At 47.6% G+C, this 23,512-nt stretch overlaps 1 protein-coding gene across 1 annotated transcript in view; it reads left to right on the top strand.

Annotated features, from left to right (window-relative positions):
* LOC126214871 (disintegrin and metalloproteinase domain-containing protein 10) overlaps window positions 1-23,512 on the top strand; it is a 409,342-nt gene that overhangs the window by 277,136 nt on the left and 108,694 nt on the right. Inside the window, exons 3-4 of the mRNA XM_049941518.1 lie at window positions 4,072-4,190; window positions 18,288-18,433. Coding sequence (XP_049797475.1) covers window positions 4,072-4,190; window positions 18,288-18,433 — 265 coding nt within the window. The remainder of the gene's footprint in view (window positions 1-4,071; window positions 4,191-18,287; window positions 18,434-23,512) is intronic.

The raw sequence follows: 23,512 nt of genomic DNA, 5'->3' as shown, positions 1-23,512 counted from the left end.
TCTCTCGATGCATATGGATCGCTTTTAGGCCTTCAGCACTAACAAGGAGTAAGTACCGTTTTGAAATTAAAAAAGAGACGTGCTAAGATATCTCAATTATTTTATTTTTACATGAAAGCCTGTACCTTAATCTACGCACTGACGCCATTACAGTCTGATTCTGCCTTGTTTACGTTGTGTACTGAGTGTTTAAGATGCCTCCGATAGTCGTGAGTTCCGTCGACTGTGAAATACGGGCTAAGATTTCTTACAAGGAGACAGCACGACCGTGGGGTCTGGGATTTGTCCGCAATTTTGTGTGGTGAAAGAGGACCGCTAACACCTCACGTGGTTGAAATATTAGGACGCACTACCCGGAAAACACCGGGAAAAATCGATCTAAAGTTTCTTAGGTGCCTTATGAGTATAAAATGTTAGTCCACTGCCGACCCGCCGTCTGGCCTAGGTGTTGTAATTTCCCTGACGGAAGCTTGTCGCATGCGAGCGGCGTTCGTATCGGTGGATTTTGATCGTGCTTTTGACAGGATCAACCATGATTTCCTTGACTCGACCATGAGACGCATGGCGATACCACAGGATTTTATTACCGTCCTCATGCGCCTCCTTCGCGGCGCTTCTTCGACGGTGAGAGTCAATGGCAGGGAGGTAGGAACGATTCCTGTTCGCAGCTCAGTTAGGCAAGGATGTCCCTTGTCGATGATACTGTTTACAATAGCGCTCGAACCATTGATGCAGACTCTTAGACGGACTCTAACAGGCGTCCGACTCCGTGCGAGCTCCTTCACGTGTCGTGCATGTGCCGACGACTTGATGATACTCGTCCGGTCGGAGAACGAAGTCAGTCAGGTGGTTACCCTTCTTACTACGTACGGGGTAGCTGCGGGAAGCAGGGTCAACACGAATAAAACCAAGATCATGCACATCGGTCGAGGACTGGACGCTCTGCGAAGTCCGTTTACGACGGTGGACATCTTGCGATGCTTAGGTGTCTTGTTCACCCGATCGCTACGGCAATCAGCGGCGGCGAGCTATCGACGTCTCCTCCAGAACGTCCGACTGCACATACGCAACAATTCACTCCGAACGCACGACGTGCTCCAAAGGGTGGACTACACTGACGTTCACCTGGCCTCGCGACTGCCGCACTTGGCACAGGTACTGCCAATGCCACATGGTATCGCTGACAGATTAATGGCGGCCTTTGGATACTATGTCAGCCAAGGAATGTTGTTTATGATCAAATACGAGACTTTAACTCTCCCACACCATTCTGGAGGACTTAACCTCACGGATGTGCGGAACAAGGCTCTAGCTCTATACCTGCGAGCGACGCTACGAACTTGGAACCAGCGGCAACACGCCATCACGTCGGCCATCCTGGATGTGCTTCTTCCCACGTCCTTTGAACCACCGGTAGCAGTAGGCACTATCTCGCCCTCGTTTTCTCACGTCGCGCGATTTTTTGTTGATTTTAGTTATGTTCAGTTACAGATACCTTCTACCAGAATCCCCACTACCCGTGAGATATATCGATACTTGCGGCGTCATCATGGCAGCAATGTTGTCGAACTTAAATACCCAACACGAAACTGGCGACAGATTTGGCGAGCTGTCCACACACCACTCCTCACCACAGCAGCGCGATCGTCATGGTATACATTAATCAACCGAAAGACAGTCAACCGCCAACGATTGTACGACATTCACATGGTGGATTCCCCGCTCTGCCTTAGATGTGGCATGCAAGACACCGACGAACATTCTCTGCAGTGCGGTGGGGCAAAGGATGTTTGGCGGCTGACGCAACGCATCATGGCCCTCCTCCGACACACCGACGAATCAACGATCACGACGGACGCTTTATTTTTCCCCGACCCTGTCTTTTTCCCCTCACAAAAAACATCGGCAATCCGATGGATTGGAGGACACGCATCGCACTACGTGCTCTCGCGGACCTTGATATCGGTCATGGACTATTGGCATTATCTACTTGAACAACACGAAATCATCAGACGCCACTCTAAATATAAAACGCATTTTGCGAACTTTCTCGGCAGCATGTTTCATAACCCCCCGAAGCGGTGGGGAGTCCCAGGTTTACGTTGTTTCGAGGGATAGGATTTACTCCCAGTGAAGTGACGAGGATGTCACTTCGGCCCTATATTTATTTCCCTTCTTTTTATATATGATTTTTCTATTGGGACATTACAATTAAATGAATAAATAAAATATTTTTGTTACTATAAAAAAAATACAATATCAATGTTTCCTTCCTGCTGCCTCTCCCTTACCCTGTCAGGAGACGGGGACACCGTGGCCAGGCCTCCAAGTACGACCCCTGCCCACTCTGCCCCCTGACCTATACAGGTATGCAAAAAAAAAAAAAAAAAAAAAGATGTTTAGGGTTCGGATTGTTACGTCAGAGGTCTCGTGTTCGATTCCTCCTCTGGCACTTTTTTTTTCTTCTGTTTCTTTTTCTTTGGTTATTCCACCAATTATTCAGAAAGTTTCCCAAACCTACATTATCTTTAACAAATTAGTTTCATTATTGAATAAAAATTATTTTCTTTTTGTCCAACAACACAATTCATGGCGGTGGGTTTTCCATTTTTCGTTGTAAAATATATGTGGACAAACATTGCCTTTTTAATCAGAATAACGAAGTCGATTGGAAAACATTCAATTTTTATACATATAATAATTATAAACAAGAACCGCAGTGGTAATTATCGTAAAAACAAACAAAGCAATAATTTTTGCGACATCTTGCGCACCAAATAAAAGCGGATTTTTTACGATCACAGGGCGTTTGCAATAAATCTGTACAAAAACATGCACCATTAACATTTACGAAAATGTTTCGAGTTTCTGACAATTTTGAGGCAAACCAGGCATATTGAATCATGTCTCGGAATATTGGTGACTATAATTGATGGTGAATTATAGAATGAATTTTTATACAATCCTCCCGGTAATTAATTTCACGATTCTCCTGTAGCAATGCGCTGCAATTTTGCAAGCAACAGAAGGAAAAACAGTGCCGGAAGAGGAATCGAACCCGAGACCTTTGGCGTAAAGGTCCGAGCGCTAACCATGTAGGCCAGGCGGCGGCTCGGCAGTGGACTAACATTTTATACTCATAAGGCAGCTAAGAAACTGTAGATCGATTTTTCTCGGGATTTTCCGGGTAGTGCGTCCTAATATTTTAACCACGTGAGGTGTTAGCGGTCCTCTTTCACCACAAAAAATTTCGGACAAATCCCCGACCACACGGTCGTGCTGTCTCCTTGTAAGAAATCTTATAACAGCCCGTACTTCACAGTCGACGGAACTCACGACTATCGGAGGCATCTTAAACACTCAGTACACGACGTAAACAAGGCAGAATCAGACTGTAATGGCGTCAGTGCGTAGATTAAGGTACAGGCTTTCATGTAAAAATAAAATAATTGAGATATCTGAGCACGTCTCTTTTTAATTTCAAAACGGTACTTACTTAAAAAAAAACACGCCTCGTAGATCTCAGAATATTGAATTTCCTAACGATTTCCGAAGCGGAGTGTCTCCAAGTACAAATCGTCTTTGCCGGCCGGTGTGGTCGAGCGGTTCTAGGCGCTACAGTCTGGAACCGCGCGACCGCTGCGGTAGCAGGTTCGAATCCTGCCTCTGGCATGGATGTGTGTGATGTCCTTAGGTTAGTTAGGTTTAAGTGGTTCTAAGTTCTAGGGGACTGATGACCTCAGAAGTTAAGTCCCATAGTGCTCAGAGCCATTTGAACCATTTAAACAAATCGTCTTTCAAAGTCTGTTTACCCCGTCGTGCGGCCGTGACCACGTCGTGAGCCATTTCACACGAATCACCTGAGTACAGATGACTACTTCGCCACTTCGCTGCCCTTTTATACCTTGCATACGAGATAATACCGCCTCCTGTGTGTGTGTGCGCACGTCGCTGTCCCGTGACTAACGTTACCTCAGTGCAGAGTAGTTTAGAAGTAACTGCCGTCGTTACGAGTCGGCCGTAATACTGTAGACTTGTGGTAAGTGTGTGTTTCTGTGTTGGCTGTTGCAGGACGTACCGTCTGCGGCTGCGGCCCGAGCAGAACCTGTTCGCGGAGGGTGCAGTGTTCGAGTCCAGCCGCGGGCCCGTCCACTTCGACGTCCGCAGGGTGCTAACCGGCACGCTCGAGGGTACGTCTCAAAGACATTCACCTATCGACTCCGCAGCCGCAATTTCTGCTGCTTCTCGTTACTTTTGTCTTTCTTGGATGCATCCGTTTGTTATTCTTCCTCAGTTTCACTGAGGATAGCAATGTCATCAGCGAATCTTGTCACTGATATCCTTTCGCCCTGAATTTCAATCCTAGTGTTGAAAGTGTCTCCTGTTGCTTCGTGGATGTAGGAGCGAAATTCTGCTTCTGTTCTTACATACATACTAATCGGAGTATTTTCCTGTACCTTGTACCCGTTTTCCTGAGAAATAAAAAAATCTTGCACCATTCAACATTGTCGAACTCTCCAGAATGAGATTTTCACTCTGCAGCGGAGTGTGCGCTGATATGAAACTTCCTGGCAGATTAAAACTGTGTGCCCGACCGAGACTCGAACTCGGGACCTTTGCCTTTCGCGGGCAAGTGCTCTACCAACTGAGCTACCGAAGCACGACTCACGCCAGGTACTCACAGCTTTACTTCTGCCAGTGCCTCGTCTCCTACCTTCCAAACTTTACAGAAGCTCTCCTGCGAACCTTGCAGAACCAGCACTCCTGAAAGAAAGGATATTGTGGAGACATGGCTTAGCCACAGCGTGGGGGATGTTTCCAGAATGAGAGTTTTAATCTGCCAGGAAGTTTCATATCAGCGCACACTCCGCTGCAGAGTGAAAATCTCATTCTGGGAACATCCCCCAGGCTGTGGCTAAGCCATGTCTCCGCAATATCCTTCCTTTCAGGAGTGCTAGTTCTGCAAGGTTCGCAGGAGAGCTTCTGTAAAGTTTGGAAGGTAGGAGACGAGGCACTAAGTAAAGCTGTGAGTACCGGGCCTGTGTCGTGCTTGGGTAGCTCAGTTGGTAGAGCACTTGCCCGCGAAAGGCAAAGGTCCCGACTTCGAGTCTCGGTCGGGCACACAGTTTTAATCTGCCAGGAAGTTTCATTGTCGAACTCTATTTCTGGGTCTACAAATCCTATGAAGTTCTTGATTCTTCTTAAATCTTGTTTCCATTATCAGGTGCAACGCCACGACTACCTCTCTGGTTCCTTTACCCTGAAGCCAAATTGATCGTCATCTCACAGGTTTTCCATTCACCTGTGTTATTCCTGTCCGCCTGTGCGGCTGGTCCCGGTGGAGGTTCGAGTCCTCCCTCGGGCATGGGTGTGTGTGTTGGTCCTTAGGATAATTTAGGTTAAGTAGTGTGTAAGCTTAGGGACTGATGACCTTAGCAGTTAAGTCCCATAAGATTTCACACACATCTGAACATTTTTGAACATTCCTGTCCGCTACTTGCATACAGGAGCTGTTAAGCAAACTGTGCGGCAGATCTCGCACCTACCTGCCTCTTTTATCTGCAGAGTTTTTCCGAAAGTTTGATAGTATGTCAGTAGTCTCGTAGATTCTGTACACCAACCAGAATAATCATTTGATTGCCACTTCCGCCAGTGACTTCAGAAGTTCCATTTAAATGCTGTCTATCCGTTCTGCTTTATTTGATCTTGCCAGCCGCTGTGGCCGAGCGGTTCTATGCGCCTCAGTGTGGAACCGCGCGACCGCTACGGTCGCAGGTTCGAATGCTGCCTCGAGCATGGATTTGTGTAATATCCTTAGTTTAGTTAGGTTTAAGTAGTTCTAAGTTGTAGGGGACTGATGACCTCAGAAGTTAAGTCCCGTAGTGCTCAGAGCCATTTGAACCATTTATTTGATCTTAAGTCTTCCAAAGCTCGTCTATAATACTGGATCGCCCCTGTCTTCTATTTCTTCTTCTGTCGCGTCATCAGACAAGCCCTCCCTCTCTGAGAGGCCTTCAGTGTACTCTTTCCACCTACCCGCTCTCTCCTCTGCATTTAACAGTGGAACTCCCACTGCACTCTTAATGTTGATGTCTTTGTTTTTATTTTCACCGAAGGCTGATTTGACTTTTTCTGTGTGCTGAGACGGTCTTTCCGACAGTCATTTCTATTTCGATGTCTTCACATTTTTCATGCAGCCATTTCAGCTTAGCTTCCCTGCATTTTCTGTTTATATCATTCTTACCTGAACTGTATTTCCAAATTTCCCTGAGTATTTCTGTACCTTCTTTCGTCGATCGTCTGAAGTATTTCTTCTTTTCACAAAGTTTCTTCGCAGTTTCCTTTCTTGTACCTATGTGTTGCCATCAGCTTCTGTGATTGGCCTTTTCAGATATGTCCACTTCTCTTCGACTGAACTGCCTGCTGCGGTGTTCATTATCACAGTATCTATAGCTTCAGAGATCTTCAAACACACATCATTTTTCAGCACTTCAGTATCACACGTCTTTACGGGTCTCTTGAACTTCAGCCTATTCTTCACCATTACTAAATTGTGATCCGAGACTATATCTGCTCCTCGGAACGCCTTACAGTCCAATGTTTGATGTAATCTAGCTGGAATCTTACTGTGTCACCAAGGCTTTTCGAAGTACGAATATGCCCCCTCCTCATTTGATTTTTAAATGATGTATCCGCTATTACTATCTGAAATTTACTTCAAAGTTCGTTTAGTCTTTCTCGTGCGTCGTTCCTATTACCGATCCCATTTTCTCGCATAACTCTTGTCTTCCAATTCTTACCGTACCATAGTGTTCCACTCATTTATGGTTATTAGATTTTCATCTGCATTTACTTAGTGAATTACACGTTTATCATCCTGATATACTTTATCTCTCTCTCACTGTCTGTTCATGTTCTGCTTGTGATTTGGAATGTTTGCCTGAACTATAACTGTTGACGTTGGTTTTTACTGTCGTTCCTGATGAGAACAATCCTGCCACTGAGGTGTGCGCATAGTGACAAACTTTTAATCGTGATGTCGGAACCATGGAACGTGCCAATGGTGTCAGTCATCCTCTACATGTTCACCCTTCAATGCAACAAAATTTTGGAGCCGTGGACAACTGCGCGAGGAGCTAGATTGTAGAAGTCAGTATTTTGGATGTTTAGGAAACGTTTCAGCTCGAAAACCACCTCATTGTCATTCTAAGAAGGCCTGCCACGTAGTGGGTTATTCATCCGTCGAGAATGTGGGGAAAGGGGGTTAAATAAGATTGCGAAATCAGCAGAGTGTCTGACAATGTCCTGTGTGGAATGAGCTGGGACATGTTGTGGAGCAGCTTCGTATGACACATTGCCTTGACAACCTCCAGTATCCATCTCATGAGATTTTGGTAATATGCTCCTGTGACGGGTTGTTCCTTAAGAGTATAGTACACAGTAAGACAAAAAAAGACGCATCACGAGGGAATCACCCGAATGGGGCGAAAATCGGTGGATGTGAGGTACATGTACAGGCAACCAAATGATTACAGTTCAGAAAAATTGGATGATTTATTAAAGAGTAAGAACTACACAAATTGAGCAAGTCAGTAACGAACTGATCCACCTCTGCCCTCTATGCAACCAGTTATTCCGCTTGGCGTTGAGTGACAGAGTTATTGGATGCCTTCCTGAGGGATAGCCGGCCGAAGTGGCCGTGCGGTTAAAGGCGCTGCAGTCTGGAACCGCAAGACCGCTACGGTCGCAGGTTCGAATCCTGCCTCGGGCATGGATGTTTGTGATGTCCTTAGGTTAGTTAGGTTTAACTAGTTCTAAGTTCTAGGGAACTAATAACCTCAGCAGTTGAGTCCCATAGTGCTCAGAGCCATTTGAACCATTTGAACCTGAGGGATATTGTGCCAAATTATGTCCAATTTGCGCGTTAGACAGTTAGAATCTCGAGCTGGTTATAGGACCCTGTGTGTAATGCTCCCAACGTTCTCAAGTGGAAAGGGATCTGGCCACCTTGCTGGCAAAGGTAGGGTTTGGCAAGCAGGAAGACACGCAGCAGAAACTGTCGCCGTGTGCGGGCGGGCATTATCTTGTTGACATATGACCAGAGCGTGTTCCCTTGAAGAACAACAAAACGGGGCGAAGATAAAGTCGACGTACCGCGATGCAGCGAGGGTGTCACAGATGACAACCAAAGCGCTCCTGCTGTGAGAAGAAATGCCACCCCTGGCGGGAGACAGTCCGGTTACTCTCCTCCCCCCACCCCCCCCCCCCCCGCCATCCACCGTCTGGAGCACCCTGAGACACGTCTTCGGTCTTCGCTGGTAATCGGGGCTCAGTCTGAAGCGGGACTCATCACTGAAGACATTTCTACTCCAGTCTGTGAGAGTGCAGGCCGTCACAAACATTTTCTTTTTTACTTTTGAGTTGTACTTATCGGATTTAAATATCAATTAACAAATTCTGGCTCATGATCTTTCTATGTTTGATTACTAATGGCATGAAAATACTAATATTCGTGATAAAAGAAGCTTCGCTTTCGAAAATCAGCTACTGTCAAATTTTTTTACAATGCTTTTTCTTTACCATTTCTGAACATCGTTAGAGAAATAGTTATTCTGCATTTTACCGGTATAAGGTATATACTTTCTAAGTCTGCAGTGATATTACCTAAAATACACAACTGGCCATTAAAATTGCTACACCAAGACGACTTGCAGATGATAAACGGGTATTCGTTGGACAAATATATTATACTAGTACTGACATGTGATTACATTTCCACGCAATTTGCGTGCATAGATCCTGAGAAATCAGTACCCAGAACAACCACCTCTGGCCGTAATAACGGCCTTGATACGCCTGGGCATTGACTCAAACAGAGCTTGGATGGCGTGTACAGGTACAGCTGCCCATGCAGCTTCAACACGATACCACAGTTCATCAAGAGTGGTGACTGGCTTATTGTGCCGAGCCAGTTGCTCGGCCACCATTCACCAGACGATTTCAGTTGGTGAGAGATCTGGAGAATGTGCTGGCCAGGGCAGTAGTCGAACATTTTCTGTATCTAGAAATGTCAGTACAGGATCTGCAACATGCGGTCGTGCATTATCCTGCTGAAATGTTGGGTTTCGCAGGGATCGAATGAAGGGTAGAGCTACGGGTCGTAACACATCTGAAACCTAATGTCCACTGTTCAAAGTGCCGTCAATGCGAACAAGACGTGACCGAGACGTGTAACCAATGGCACCCCATACCATCACGCCGGATTTCTACGCCAGTATGGCGATGACGAATACACGCTTCCAATGTGCGTTCACCGCAATGTCGCCAAACACGGATGCGACCATCATGATGCTGTAAACAGAACCTGGATTCATCCGAAAAAAATGACGTTTTGCCATTCGTGCACCCAGGTTCGTCGTTGAGTACACCATCGCAGGCGCTCCTGTCTGTGATGCAGCGTCAAGGGTAACCGCAGCAACGGTCTCCGACCTGACAGTCCATGCCGCTGCAAACGTCGTCGAACTGTTCGTGCAGATGGTTGTTGTCTTGCAAACGTCCCCATCTGCTGACTCAGGGATCGAGACGTGGCTGCACGATCCGTTACACCCATGCGGATAAGATGCCTGTCATCTCCACTGCTAGTGATACGAGGCCTTTGGGAACCAGCACGGCGATCCGTATTAACCTCCTGAACCCACCGACTGCATATTCTGCTAACAGTCATTGGATCTCGACCAACGCGAGCAGCAATATCGCGATATGATAAACTGCAACCGCAATCGCGATAGGCTACAATACGACCTTTGTCAAAGTCAGAAACGTTATGGTACGAATTTCCCCTCCTTACACGAGGCTTCACAACAACGTTTCACCAGGCAACGCCGGTCAACTGCTGTTTGTGTATGAGACATCGGTTGGAAACTTTCATCGTGTCAGCACGTTGTAGATGTTGCAACAGGCGCCAACCTTGTGTGAATGCTCTGAAAAGCTAATAATTTGCATATCACAGTATCTTCTTCCTGTCGCTTAAATTTCGCGTCTGTATCACGTCATCTTCGTGGTGTAGCAATTTTAATGGCCAATAGTGTACTAATATTCGTGATAAAAGAAGCTTCGATTTCGAAAATCAGCTACTGTCAAGTTGTTTTACAATGCTTTTTCTTTAGCATTTCTAACATCGTTAGAGAAATAATTCTTCTGGATTTAACGGTATAAGGTGTAGTTTCTAGGTCTGCAGTGAAATTACCTAAACTATATCTTAAGGGGGAAGGAAAGAAGTGTGCACAGCTTGGAGGTTCCTAAATTCGGCAATGAATATCCATCCAAGAAACTCTGAAATAGCTTCATAGCATCTACAATAATACAAATGTAACTCTTTTTTTCCCTTGTCGATTTCAATTTGTTCAGAACGTTCTGACAAATGGCTAACACACGGCATCACGCAACACTTCAATTTACTCCACATTCAAAGTATAGTAGTCATATGCTTTTCATAAGAAGCTAAACGTTGTGCTGTAATTTGAGTGGCAAATTCATGTCTCGTGATATTCAACAGGTGACAGTACTTCCCGAGCGAATTCCTGAAAAAAAAAAAAATGTCGGCTGGCTATGTATATTATACAGGGTGTTTCAAAAATGACCGGTATATTTGAAACGGCAATAAAAACTAAACGACCAGCGATAGAAATACACCGTTTGTTGCAATATGCTTGGGACAACAGTACATTTTCAGGCGGACAAACTTTCGAAATTACAGTAGTTACAATTTTCAACAACAGATGGCGCTGCAAGTGATGTGAAAGATATAGAAGACAATGCAGTCTGTGGGTGCGCCATTCTGTACGTCGTCTTTCTGCTGTAAGCGTGTGCTGTTCACAACGTGCAAGGGTGCTGTAGACAACATGGTTTATTCCTTAGAACAGAGGATTTTTCTGGTGTTGGAATTCCACCGCCTAGAACACAGTGTTGTTGCAACAAGACGAAGTTTTCAACGGAGGTTTAATGTAACCAAAGGACCGAAAAGCAATACAATAAAGGATCTGTTTGAAAAATTTCAACGGACTGGGAACGTGACGGATGAACGTGCTGGAAAGGTAGGGCGACCGCGTACGGCAACCACAGAGGGCAACGCGCAGCTAGTGCAGCAGGTGATCCAACAGCGGCCTCGGGTTTTCGTTCGCCGTGTTGCAGCTGCGGTCCAAATGACGCCATCGTCCACGTATCGTCTCATGCACCAGAGTTTACACCTCTATCCATACAAAATTCAAACGCGGCAACCCCTCAGCGCCGCTACCATTGCTGCACGAGAGACATTCGCTAACGATATAGTGCACAGGATTGATGACGGCGATATGCATGTGGGCAGCATTTGGTTTACTGACGAAGCTTATTTTTACCTGGACGGCTTCGTCAATAAACAGAACTGGCGCATATGGGGAACCGAAAAGCCCCATGTTGCAGTCCCATCGTCCCTGCACCCTCAAAAAGTACTGGTCTGGGCCGCCATTTCTTCCAAAGGAATCATTGGCCCATTTTTCAGATCCGAAACGATTACTGCATCACGCTATCTGGACATTCTTCGTGAATTTGTGGTGGTACAAACTGCCTTAGACGACACTGCGAACACCTCGTGGTTTATGCAAGATGGTGCCCGGCCACATCGCACGGCCGACGTCTTTAATTTCCTGAATGAATATTTCGATGATCGTGTGATTGCTTTGGGCTATCCGAAACATACAGGAGGCGGCGTGGAATGGCCTCCCTATTCGCCAGACATGAACCCCTGTGACTTCTTTCTGTGGGGACACTTGAAAGACCAGGTGTACCGCCAGAATCCAGAAACAATTCAGCTGAAGCAGTACATCTCATCTGCATGTGAAGCCATTCCGCCAGACACGTTGTCAAAGGTTTCGGGTAATTTCATTCAGAGACTACGTACGCCATATTATTGCTACGCATGGTGGATATGTGGAAAATATCGTACTATAGAGTTTCCCAGACCGCAGCGCCATCTGTTGTTGAAAATTGTAACTACTGTAATTTCGAAAGTTTATCTGCCTGAAAATGTACTGTTGTCCCAAGCATATTGCAACAAACGGTGTATTTCTATCGCTGCTCGTTTAGTTTTTATTGCCGTTTCAAATATACCGGTCATTTTTGAAACACCCTGTATATGGACAAAGGAGCATCGGTCACTTTACGTAAGCGTATAGGGACCCTGTAGTTGTCGCAGTAGCAGTGCCGTCGTTGCTGTTGTGCATGCTGCCTATGAACGGTAATCCCTGGTGGCGCCTGCTAGCATTTAGCATGTCGACAAACTGTTTGTAGTGAGTGAGTTCCGTGTCCATAGCGTACGATGCTAGAGCAAGGCGCGTCAACAGTCTCCGAAAGAGGAGCGCTTGCGTGACAAAGGCAGGCAACCCGCAACGCGCGAATGTTGAGCGGAAAACAGGCGTGTCGGCAAGGGGAAAATTCTCTACTTTCCTCTCTCTTTCACTACTTCATAACCGTTTTCTGTTGTTCAATAGATCTTGAATGCAGAATATATCGCAGTTTAAGAGTTTACTTTGGTCTTTGCCTTTGTTATCATTGTGGTAATCCCCTTTCTGCTCAGGTGCATCCGCACGATTAGCTTCGATTAAGGTGCGCCAAATAGCGCCACTTCCCTCTATTTTACAAACTTCCTGTCAAATTCGTCGAATAACAGCACCTAGATGACCGGAAATGGCGTCCTAGTGACAAAATAGAAGAAAGGCGCCATGTTTTATGATATTCAACAGAAGACGTGAATCTTCCGTTTTGGAGCTTTTGTGCTTAGTTAGTAAGGCACGTTTTTGCTAAATTCCGGAGTAAATGGTGAACCTGTGATTCTGTTGAAGCATATTTATAGTAGATTTGAAACCATTGAGTTATTGTAAGATGAGTCTGTTTGAAATGGCAGAAAATGTTTGATAAGAACGAAAAGTTATTATTATTATTATTATTATTCCGCATGTGCCTATACAACCATCTGAAGAGTGAAACGTCAGTTGTGACGATACGAACTAAGGACAACACAGGATCCGGTCCCCAAGTGGAGAAAATCTCCAATCTGGTCGGGAATCGAACGCGGGCCCCTTCAGCTAGCAATCCGACGTGTTGACTGCACAGCTACCGAGGTGGACTTGAAAAGCTGTGTGTAGACCAATAAGGACGCTTTGGGGACAATCTCTCAATGAGGCCTCAGCACTGGAAAACGAGGTGCATCTAAATATTGGAGTTGTTTAAGCTGCACTGAGAACTTACACTCCTGGAAATTGAAATAAGAACACCGTGAATTCATTGTCCCAGGAAGGGGAAACTTTATTGACACATTCCTGGGGTCAGATACATCACATGATCACACTGACAGAACCACATGCACATAGACACAGGCAACAGAGCATGCACAATGTCGGCACTAGTACAGTGTATATCCACCTTTCGCAGCAATGCAGGCTGCTATTCTCCCATGGAGACGATCGTAGAGATGCTGGATGTAGTCCTGTGGAACGGCTTGCCATGCCATTTCCACCTGGCGCCTCAGTTGGACCAGCGTTCGTGCTGGACCTGCAGACCGCGTGAGACGACGCTTCATCCAATCCCAAACATGCTCAATGGGGGACAGATCCGGAGATCTTGCTGGCCAGGGTAGTTGACTTACACCTTCTAGAGCACGTTGGGTGGCACGGGATACATGCGGACGTGCATTGTCCTGTTGGAACAGCAAGTTCCCTTGCCGGTCTAGGAATGGTAGAACGATGGGTTCGATGACGGTTTGGATGTACCGTGCACTATTCAGTGTCCCCTCGACGATCACCAGTGGTGTACGGCCAGTGTAGGAGATCGCAGATCGCTCCCCACACCATGATGCCGGGTGTTGGCCCTGTGTGCCTCGGTCGTATGCAGTCCTGATTGTGGCGCTCACCTGCACGGCGCCAAACACGCATACGACCATCATTGGCACCAAGGCAGAAGCGACTCTCATCGCTGAAGACGACACGTCTCCATTCGTCCCTCCATTCACGCCTGTCGCGACACCACTAGAGGCGGGCTGCACGATGTTGGGGCGTGAGCGGAAGATGGCCTAACGGTGTGCGGGACCGTAGCCCAGCTTCATGGAGACGGTTGCGAATGGTCCTCGCCGATACCCCAGGAGCAACAGTGTCCCTAATTTGCTGGGAAGTGGCGGTGCGGTCCCCTACGGCACTGCGTAGGATCCTACGGTCTTGGCGTGCATCCGTGCGTCGCTGCGGTCCGGTCCCAGGTCGACGGGCACGTGCACCTTCCGCCGACCACTGGCGACAACATCGATGTACTGTGGAGACCTCCCGCCCCACGTGTTGAGCAATTCGGCGGTACGTCCACCCGGCCTCCCGCATGCCCGCTATACGCCCTCGCTCAAAGTCCGTCAATTGCACATACGGTTCACGTCCACGCTGTCGCGGCATGCTACCAGTGTTAAAGACTGCGATGGAGCTCCGTATGCCACGGCAAACTGGCTGACACTGACGGCGGCGGTGCACAAATGCTGCGCAGCTAGCGCCATTCGACGGCCAACACCGCGGTTCCTGGTGTGTCCGCTGTGCCGTGCGTGTAATCATTGCTTGTACAGCCCTCTCGCAGTGTCCGGAGCAAGTATGGTGGGTCTGACACACCGGTGTCAATGTGTTCTTTTTTCCATTTCCAGGAGTGTATTAGAAGATTTAATTCTCTGCGACTCAGTGGACTGTATGTGCATGAACTCTGTGCTGGGGTCCACAAGAGTGACATCTTGGGAACTATTTGTGCTCCTGGTATGAAATAGTACGGTTCAAGTCTCAGTATGAAAATCTGAATTTTACCTACTGCTTTTCTCTTAGTATGTAATAAACGTTTTTTATTCAGCACTGTGTCCAACTCATCATTCCCTAGGCATGGCCTTATGGGGTACATAGAGTTGCATTACAGGCCACACTACACTCGCATTTGGGAGGACTACGGATCAAACCCCCCTGCGTCCATCCAGAACAAGTACATGGAATAAGCGATCAGCTCAGCTCTAAGACAAAAAGAAAAAAATATGCACCGCGAACGAATTATTCAAATGGGATGGAAATTTATAGATGCGATGTATATTTATTGTCAAACAAATAACATTTTCAGAAAAATTGGGTGGTTTATTAAAGAGAAGAGCTTCACAACCTGAGGAAGTAAATAGCGCGTCGGTTCACCTCTCGCCCTCATGAAAGCAATTACCAGGTCTGGAACTGATTGATAGAGTCGTAGGATGTCCTCCTTGGGGATATCGTGCCAACTGGTGCGTTAGATCGTCAAAATATCGACCAGGTTGCAGGAAACTGCTCATAATCCTCTAAACGATCTCAGTTGGGTAGAGATCCGGCAACCTTGCTCGCAAGCACGGGCGAAGATTAGAAACTCTCGCCGTGTGCAGGCGGGCATTATCTTGTCGATATGTAAGCCCAAGGCTTTTGACAATGTTAACTGGAATACTCTCTTTCAAATTCTGAAGGTGGCAGGGGTAAAATACAGGGAGCGAAAGGCTATTTACAATTCGTACAGAAACCAGATGGCAGTTATAAGAGTCGAGGGGCATGAAAGGGAAGCAGTGGTTGGGAAAGGAGTGAGACAGGGTTGTAGCCTCTCCCCGATGTTATTCAATCTGTATATTGAGCAAGCAGTAAAGGAAACAATAGAAAAATTCGGAGTAGGTATTAAAATCCATGGAGAAGAAATAAAAACTTTGAGGTTCGCCGATGACATTGTAATTCTGTCAGAGACAGCAAAGGACTTGGAAGAGCAGTTGAACGGAATGGATAGCGTCTTGAAAGGAGGATATAAGATGAACATCAACAAAAGCAAAACGAGGATAATGGAATGTAGTCGAATTAAGTCGGGTGATGCTGAGGGAATTAGATTAGGAAATGAGACACTTAAAGTAGTAAAGGAGTTTTGCTATTTAAGGAGTAAAATAACTGATGATGGTCGAAGTAGATAGGATATAAAATGTATACTGGCAATGGCAAGGAAAGCGTTTCTCAAGAAGAGAAATTTGTTAACATCGAGTATAGATTTAAGTGTCAGGAAGTCGTTTCTGAAAGTATTCGTATGGAGTGTAGCCACGTATGGAAGTGAAACATGGACGATAACTAGTTTAGACAAGAAGAGAATAGAAGCTTTCGAAATGTGGTGCTACAGAAGAATGCTGAAGATAAGGTGAGTAGATCACGTAACTAATGAGGAGGTATTGAATAGGATTGGGGAGAAGAGAAGTTTGTGGCACAACTTGACTAGAAGAAGGGATCGGTTGGTAGGACATGTCTTGAGGCATCAAGGGATCATAAATTTAGCATTGGAGGGCACCGTGGAGGGTAAAAATCGTAGAGGGAGACCAAGAGATGAATACACTGAGCAGATTCAGAAGGATGTAGGTTGCAGTAGGTACTGGGAGATGATGAAGCTTGCACAGGATAGAGTTGCATGGAGAGCTGCATCAACAAGACCACAACAACAACAACAACATGTAAGCCCAGGTTGGCTCGCCATGAAGGGCAACGAAACGGGACGTAGAATGTCCACGACGTACTGCTGCGCTGAAAGGGTGCCATGGATGACAACCAAAGGGGCCCTGCTAGAGATAACACGGTAGCCCAGGCTATCACGCCTGGCTGTCGAACCGTATAGCAGGCGAAAGTCAGTGTGGTACCGCACCGCCGTCCAGGGCCTTTCCAGACGCGTCTTCGCTGATCACTGCGTCTTAGTTCTGCTCAGTCCAGTGGGATTCCAGGCCGGAGAAGTGGCTGGAGGCTTCACGGACGGCAGTGGGATACCAACCTGGATGTCGCCCGAAATGACACAGCAGACGTGGCAGTATGACGACAGCATGCGCTTACAGTCGCGTACCGAGGAAACGACCGAGCGAGGTGGCGCAGTGGTTAGCACACTGGACTCGCATCCGGGAGGACGACGGTTCAATCCCGCGTCCGACCATCCTGATTTAGGTTTTCCGTGATTTCCCTAAATCGCTCCAGCCAAATGCTGGGATGGTTTCTTTGAAAGGGCACGGCCGACTTCCTTCCCCATCCTTCCCTAATCCGATGAGAGTGATGACCTCGCCGTTTGGTCTCTTCCCCCAAACAACCCAACAAAAAACCGAGGAAACGGCTTCTCCCCGTAGGAAGAAGACGGGCACTCGCGGGATAGGAGAACTTACGTACACTATGTGATCAAATGTATCCGGACACCCTTAAAAAATACGTTTGTCATATTAGGTGCATTGCGCTGCCACCTACTGCCAGGTACTCCGTATCAGCGACCTCAGTAGTTATTAGACATCGTGAGAGAGCAGAATGGGACGCTCTGGGGGAACTCACACTTCGAACGTGGTCAGGTGATTGGCTGTCGCTTGTGTCATACGTCTGTACGCGAGATTTGCACACTCCTAAACATCCCTAGGTCCACTGTTTCCGGTGTGATAGTGAAGTGGAAACGTGAAGGGACACGTACAGCGCAAACGCGTACAGGCGGACCTCGTCTGTTGACTGACAGAGACCGCCGACACTTGAAGAGGGTCGTAATGTGTAAGAGGCAGACATCTATCCAGACCATCACACACGAATTCCAAACTGTATCAGGATGCACTGCAAGCAGTATGGCAGTTTGGCGGGAAGTGAGAAAACTTGAATTTGATTGTCGAGCGGCTGCTCACAAGCCACACATCACGCCGGTAAACCCCAGACGACGCCTCGCTTGGTGTAAGGAGCGTAAACACTCGACGATTCAACAGTGGAAAAACGTTGTGTGAAGTGACGAATCACAGTACACAGTGTAGTGATCCGATGGCAGGGTGTGGGTATGGCTAATGCCCGGTGAACATCATCTGCCAACGTGTGTAGCGCCAACAGTAAAATTCAGTGGTGGTATGACCATGTGGTCGTGTTTTTCATGGAGGGGGCTTGCACCCATTGTTGTTTTCTGGCACTGTCACAGCCAGGCCTACATTCATGTTTTAAGTTCTTTGTTGCCTCCCACTGTTGAAGAGCAATTCGGAGATGCAAATTACACCTATCAACACGATCAAGCACGGCGTGTGGCGGCGTGGTTACACGACAATGACATCCCTGTAATGAACTGGCCTGCACAGAGTCCTGATCTGAACCCTATTTATCGATATTTTTTGGGAAAAAGTGTCATGTATCGATATTATCTACGTTTTGTGAGCAGCTGTAGCGCAGTATGACGGAGTCGGTGTCTGCGACGTGCCTGCGCAGGTGACGAGTCTGCGGTGGTGAGGGGCGTCGCGACGGCGGACGGGCTGTTCGACGGCCACGTGTGGACGCCGGCGGACGGGGACGACGTGCTGTACATCGAGCCCGCGTCGCGCTACCTGCTGCCGGCGGCGGCGGCGGCCGAGGCGGCGCGGACGTCGACGCCGCACCACTCGGTGGCGCACCGCGGCTCGGCCGCGCGCGGCGTGCGCACGCCGCAGCCCTGCGCCTCCCACCTGCTGCACCAGCGGCGCCTGCGCGAGCGCCACGCCCACCACCCCCACCAGGTGGGCCGGCACAGCGTTCAAAACAACTAGAGGGAATACGTATATCGACGTCAGCTGTGTCAAATGCACAGCCGCGCGGGATTAGCCGAGTGGTTTAGGGCGCTGCAGTCGTGGACCGTGCGGCTGGTTCCGGCGGAGGTTCGAGTACTCCCTCGGGCATGGGTGTGTGTGTTTGTCCTTAGGATGATTTAGGTTAAGTACTGTGTAAGCTTAGGGACTGATGACCTTAGCAGTTAACTCCCATAATATTTCACACACATTTGAACATGTACATTGCTGGCCATCCAAAATGCAGCACCGAGCAGAACCGGACATACCACAGCCACATTGATTTGGGGGATAACGCGTTGTACAAAGATCACACGAGAAAAATATAGCCAGATGTAAAGTGAGGAAGGCTTTTCGGAGGTCACTTAGTCCCAATAGCAGATTTTCAGCGTCTTAGACGACTTTATGACGGCGGACGAGGCTATTCAGAACGCCACCTTTTGTGTCGTCGTGCAGATACCGATGCGTGTATGCAGCTTTCCTGTGGCTAAGGTGTCTATTGGTTTTCCTGCGGTCGACAACGTCAAAGTAGGGCAGTGCACATCTGTTGGCTGTGTAATGCACTACAGTGTCAGATGACCCCTCAGCGTGGAAGTGAGTACCGGTGTCTCATGCGAGCTAACATCTCAAACATGTTCCCACTCACGTGCGGTTCCTCTACGTCGAAATGTCTTCGCTCAAACTCGTCTAGGAGTTGAACCGCACGTGTCGCATTACACGCCCTAAATTAGTTGTGACCCTTTGGTCAAATTATCTAGCTGATAGCAAGTTTGCTAAATACAAAGTTAACATAACATACACTCATGCTCATAAGTTAAGGATAATGCCCCCGGTAGTTGAGTGGTCAGCGCGACAGAATGTCAATCCTAAGGGCCCGGGTTCGATGCCCTGGTGGGTCGGAGATTTTCTCCGCTCAGGGACTGGGTGTTGTCCTAACCACCATCATGTCATCCCCATCGACGCGCAAGTCGCCGAAGTGGCGTCAAATTTAAAGACTTGCACCCAGCGAACGGTCTACCCGACGGGAGGCCCTAGTCACACGACATTTTTTGATAATCGCAGAATGTGGTGCCACACAACGTCGCACTACACAAGACTAGCGCTAATAGCATAAGCACATAAAAAACACACGCTACACAGATCTGTAACTCCACAGTATAGGTGATAAGTTGAGAATACCGTCCCGAATCACATGCGCTACGAAATGCCACTGTTTCCTGCGCATGTACCCCGACATCAATATGGGATATGATAACCGTGCACACGTACACAGGCCGCACAACGGGTTGGCATACTCTGGATCAGGTGGTCGAGCAGCAGCTGGGGTATAGCCTCCCACTCTTGCACCAGTGCCTGTCGGAGCTGAAGTGTCCTAGGGGCGTGAAGACGTGCAGCGATGCGTCGACCCAGAGCATCCCACACGCGCCTGATATCTTCTGTTTCAAGGTACTCCTCCACGGTGGCAGCTCGGTGGGGCCGTGCATTATCATCCATCAGGAGTAAGGTGGCACCCACTGCACCCCTGAAAAGGCGGACATACTGGTCCAAAATGGCGTCCCGATACACCTGAGCTGTTACAGTTCCTCTGTCACAGACATGCAGGGCTGTACGTGCACCAATCATAATTCCACCCCACACCATCAAACCACGACCTGCATACAGGTCTCTTTCAAGGACATTAAGGGGTTGGTATCTGCTTCATGGTTCACGCCAGATGAAAACTCGGCGAGAATCACTGTTCAGACTATACCTGGACTCGTCCGTGAACATAACCTGGGACCACTGTTCCGATGACCACGTACTGTGTTCTTGACAACAGGCTTTAAGGGTTCTTCTGTGACCAGGGATCAGTGGAATGCACCTCGCAGGTCTCCGGGCGAATAAACTATGTCTGTTCAGTCATCTGTAGGCTGTGTGTCTGGAGAGAATTGTTCCAGTGGTTCCCGAGCAAGGCTGCCTGCAGTACTCCGTGGCCGTCTGCGGGCACTGATGGTGAGATATCGGTCTTCCTGTGGTGTAGTACACTGTGGACGTCCCTTTGTGGCACACGGAGGGCCCGTGCTACGACCTTCGTTCCAATGGCTGTGAGCACTATGGGACTTAACTACTGAGGTCATTAGTCCCCTAGAACTTAGAACTACTTAAACCTAACTAACCTAAGGACACCACACACAACCATGCCCGAGGCAGGATTCGAACCTGCGACCGTAGCGGTCGCGCGGTTCCAGACTGTAGCGCCTAGAACCGCTCAGCCACACCGGCCGGCCATTTAAAGAAACAGTTAATAATATGACTTGTGAGGCATGCTGAAAAGTAATGCCTCCGAATTTTTTCTTCTGCTCTCAATATGCGTTGAAGTATTACATGTCGTGCACTTTTTCCGCTTCGCTGGCGCAATTTGCAACCATCTGCCGCTAGAGAGCTCCGAATTGTAGCGTGTAACATGGCGGCGTGTAACGGAACTATGTCTGTGCGTGAGAAACAGCGTGCTGTGATCGAGTTCTGAATTGGAAGCTTTCCTTTCATCCAAACACGCATGGAGCGTGCGTGATATGTGAAGTAATGCGTTGTGTGAGGATTCCATATCCTGGCTTGCGTGAAAACCGAAAGGTCGCGGGATGGAATCCCGGTCGGACCACGGGTTGTTTTTCAGTCTGCCTTCCACTCAGCGTTTGCCTCTCACTAGTGTGGCTGGACCGACACGTGGTTCGTGTTCTCCCGTCATGCTGTAGGTTCTCTTTTCCCAGTTGGATGACTGGGGGAGATCAGGGACACGCAAGTCACCAGAGTGGCGTCCAATGTGAAGACTTCCACCAGACCACTGAGCCACACCACGTTAGTCGTACGACCTTCTCGTGTTGGACTCTTTCTGAAATGGGCCCTGCCTATTCTTCTTGCCACTCTGCTGTAGTGAGCCCATATCGTCACCACTCGTTATGCGATCATTACATCTACACTCTGAAAACCACTGTGAAGTGCATGGCAGAGGGTGCGTCCCATTGTATCAGTTGTAAGGCTTTCTTCCCATTTCACTCATGTGTGGAGTGCGGGAAGAATGACTGTTTAAATGCCTCTGTGCGTGCAGTAATTATCTTAATTTTATCCTCACGGTACCTATGTGAGCGACACCTACAGGGTTGTAGTATTCCCAGAATCATCATTCAAAGCCGCTTCCTGAAACTTTGCAATTAGGCTTTCTCGGAATCGTTTGCAACCTATCTTCAAGAGTCTGCCAGTTCAGTTCCTTCAAAAAAATGGTTCAAATGGCTCTGAGCACTATGGGACTCAACTGCTGTGGTCATAAGTCCCCTAGAACTTAGAACTACTTAAACCTAACTAACCTAAGGACATCACACAACACCCAGCCATCACGCAGTTCCTTCAGTATCTCAGTGACACTCTCCCACAGATTAAACAAACCTGTGACGATTCGTGCTGCCCTTCTCTGTATACGTTCAATATCCCCTGTTAGTGTTATTTGGTACAGGTCCCATACTCTTGAGCAATATTCTAGGATGGGTCGTGCGAGTGATTTGTAAGCAAGAAATCTCCTTTATAGACCGATTACTTTTCTCCAGTGTTCTACCACCGAACCAAAGTCTACCACCTGCTTTACCCACGACTGAGCGTTTGTGATCATTCCATTTCATATACCTAGGTGTGATTGGAAAGTTTTAAGAATGGGCTTGTAATTGTACAGTGGTGGTACTTACATCCTACTGTGACGCATCTCCTTCAAAAGTAGCCCCCTTCTGACTGAACACACCGACTCTGAGGGTGTTTCCACTTTTGGAAACATTCCTGGAAATTTTTTTTCCTGAATCGTGTTAAGGACGCTCTCCATATTTGCCTGGATGTCTTCAATCGAGTCAAATCGCTTCCCTTTCAGTGAAAATTTCAGTTTAGGAAACAGAAGTCCGCAGGAGCCTCACGGGAATATGGCGATTGTGGAAGCACAGGAATTTTGAATTTAGTCGAAAACTCAACGATGGAGAAGGCGCGATGAGCCAGTGCATTGTCATGGTGCAGCACACAACTCCTGTCCTTCCACGATGCACACCTTTTCTTCCGCACCTTTTCGCGCAAACACTCAATGACACATATGTAGTATGCCTGGTTAATTGTCTGTCCTCCAGAGGTAAATTCATGATGCACAATACCGGTTGAATCGAAAAAAATCACCAACATTGTCTTCACCTTCAACCAACTATGCCGTGCTTTTTTCGGTCATGGTGAACCTGGAGTCTTTCACTGCGAAGACTGCACTTTGGTTCCAGGATCATACCCATACAACCACGATTCGTCACCTGTAATTACCCTATTTAACAATTCTGGATCATTTTTAATCCGATTAATCAGTTCTTGGCACTCTTCAAGTCGGTACTGTCTCTGGTCACTTGACAACACTTTTGGAATGAATTTTGCAGACACTCGACGCATGTTCAGTTCTTCTGTTAAAATTAACTGAACTGCATAGAAACTTAAATAAAGTTCATCAGCTACCTCCCTAATTGTAAGTCTACGATCGGAGCGCACTAATTCGCGAACTTTCACTACAATTTTCATTCGTTTTTGAGGTGGAAAGACGGCTGGACCGTGGTTCATCTTCAAATGATTTGCGGCCATTTTTAAATCTGGTTCAAATGGTTCAAAAATGGCTCTGAGCACTATGGGACTTAACAGCTGTGGTCATCAGTCCTCTACAACTTAGAACTACTTAAACCTAACTAACCTAAGGACGTCACACAACACCCAGTCATCACGAGGCACAGAAAATCCCTGACCCCGCCGGGAATCGAACCCGGGAACCCGGGCGTGGGAAGCGAGAACGCTACCGCACGACCACGAGCTGCCGACTTTTAAATCTGTTGAACCAGACGAAAACATTTCACT

This window comes from Schistocerca nitens, chromosome 12, assembly GCF_023898315.1.
Source record: "Schistocerca nitens isolate TAMUIC-IGC-003100 chromosome 12, iqSchNite1.1, whole genome shotgun sequence".
Lineage (NCBI taxonomy): Eukaryota > Metazoa > Arthropoda > Insecta > Orthoptera > Acrididae > Schistocerca > Schistocerca nitens.
Note: the sequence above shows the minus strand (reverse complement) of the source record. Positions and strands in the feature narration are given on the sequence as shown.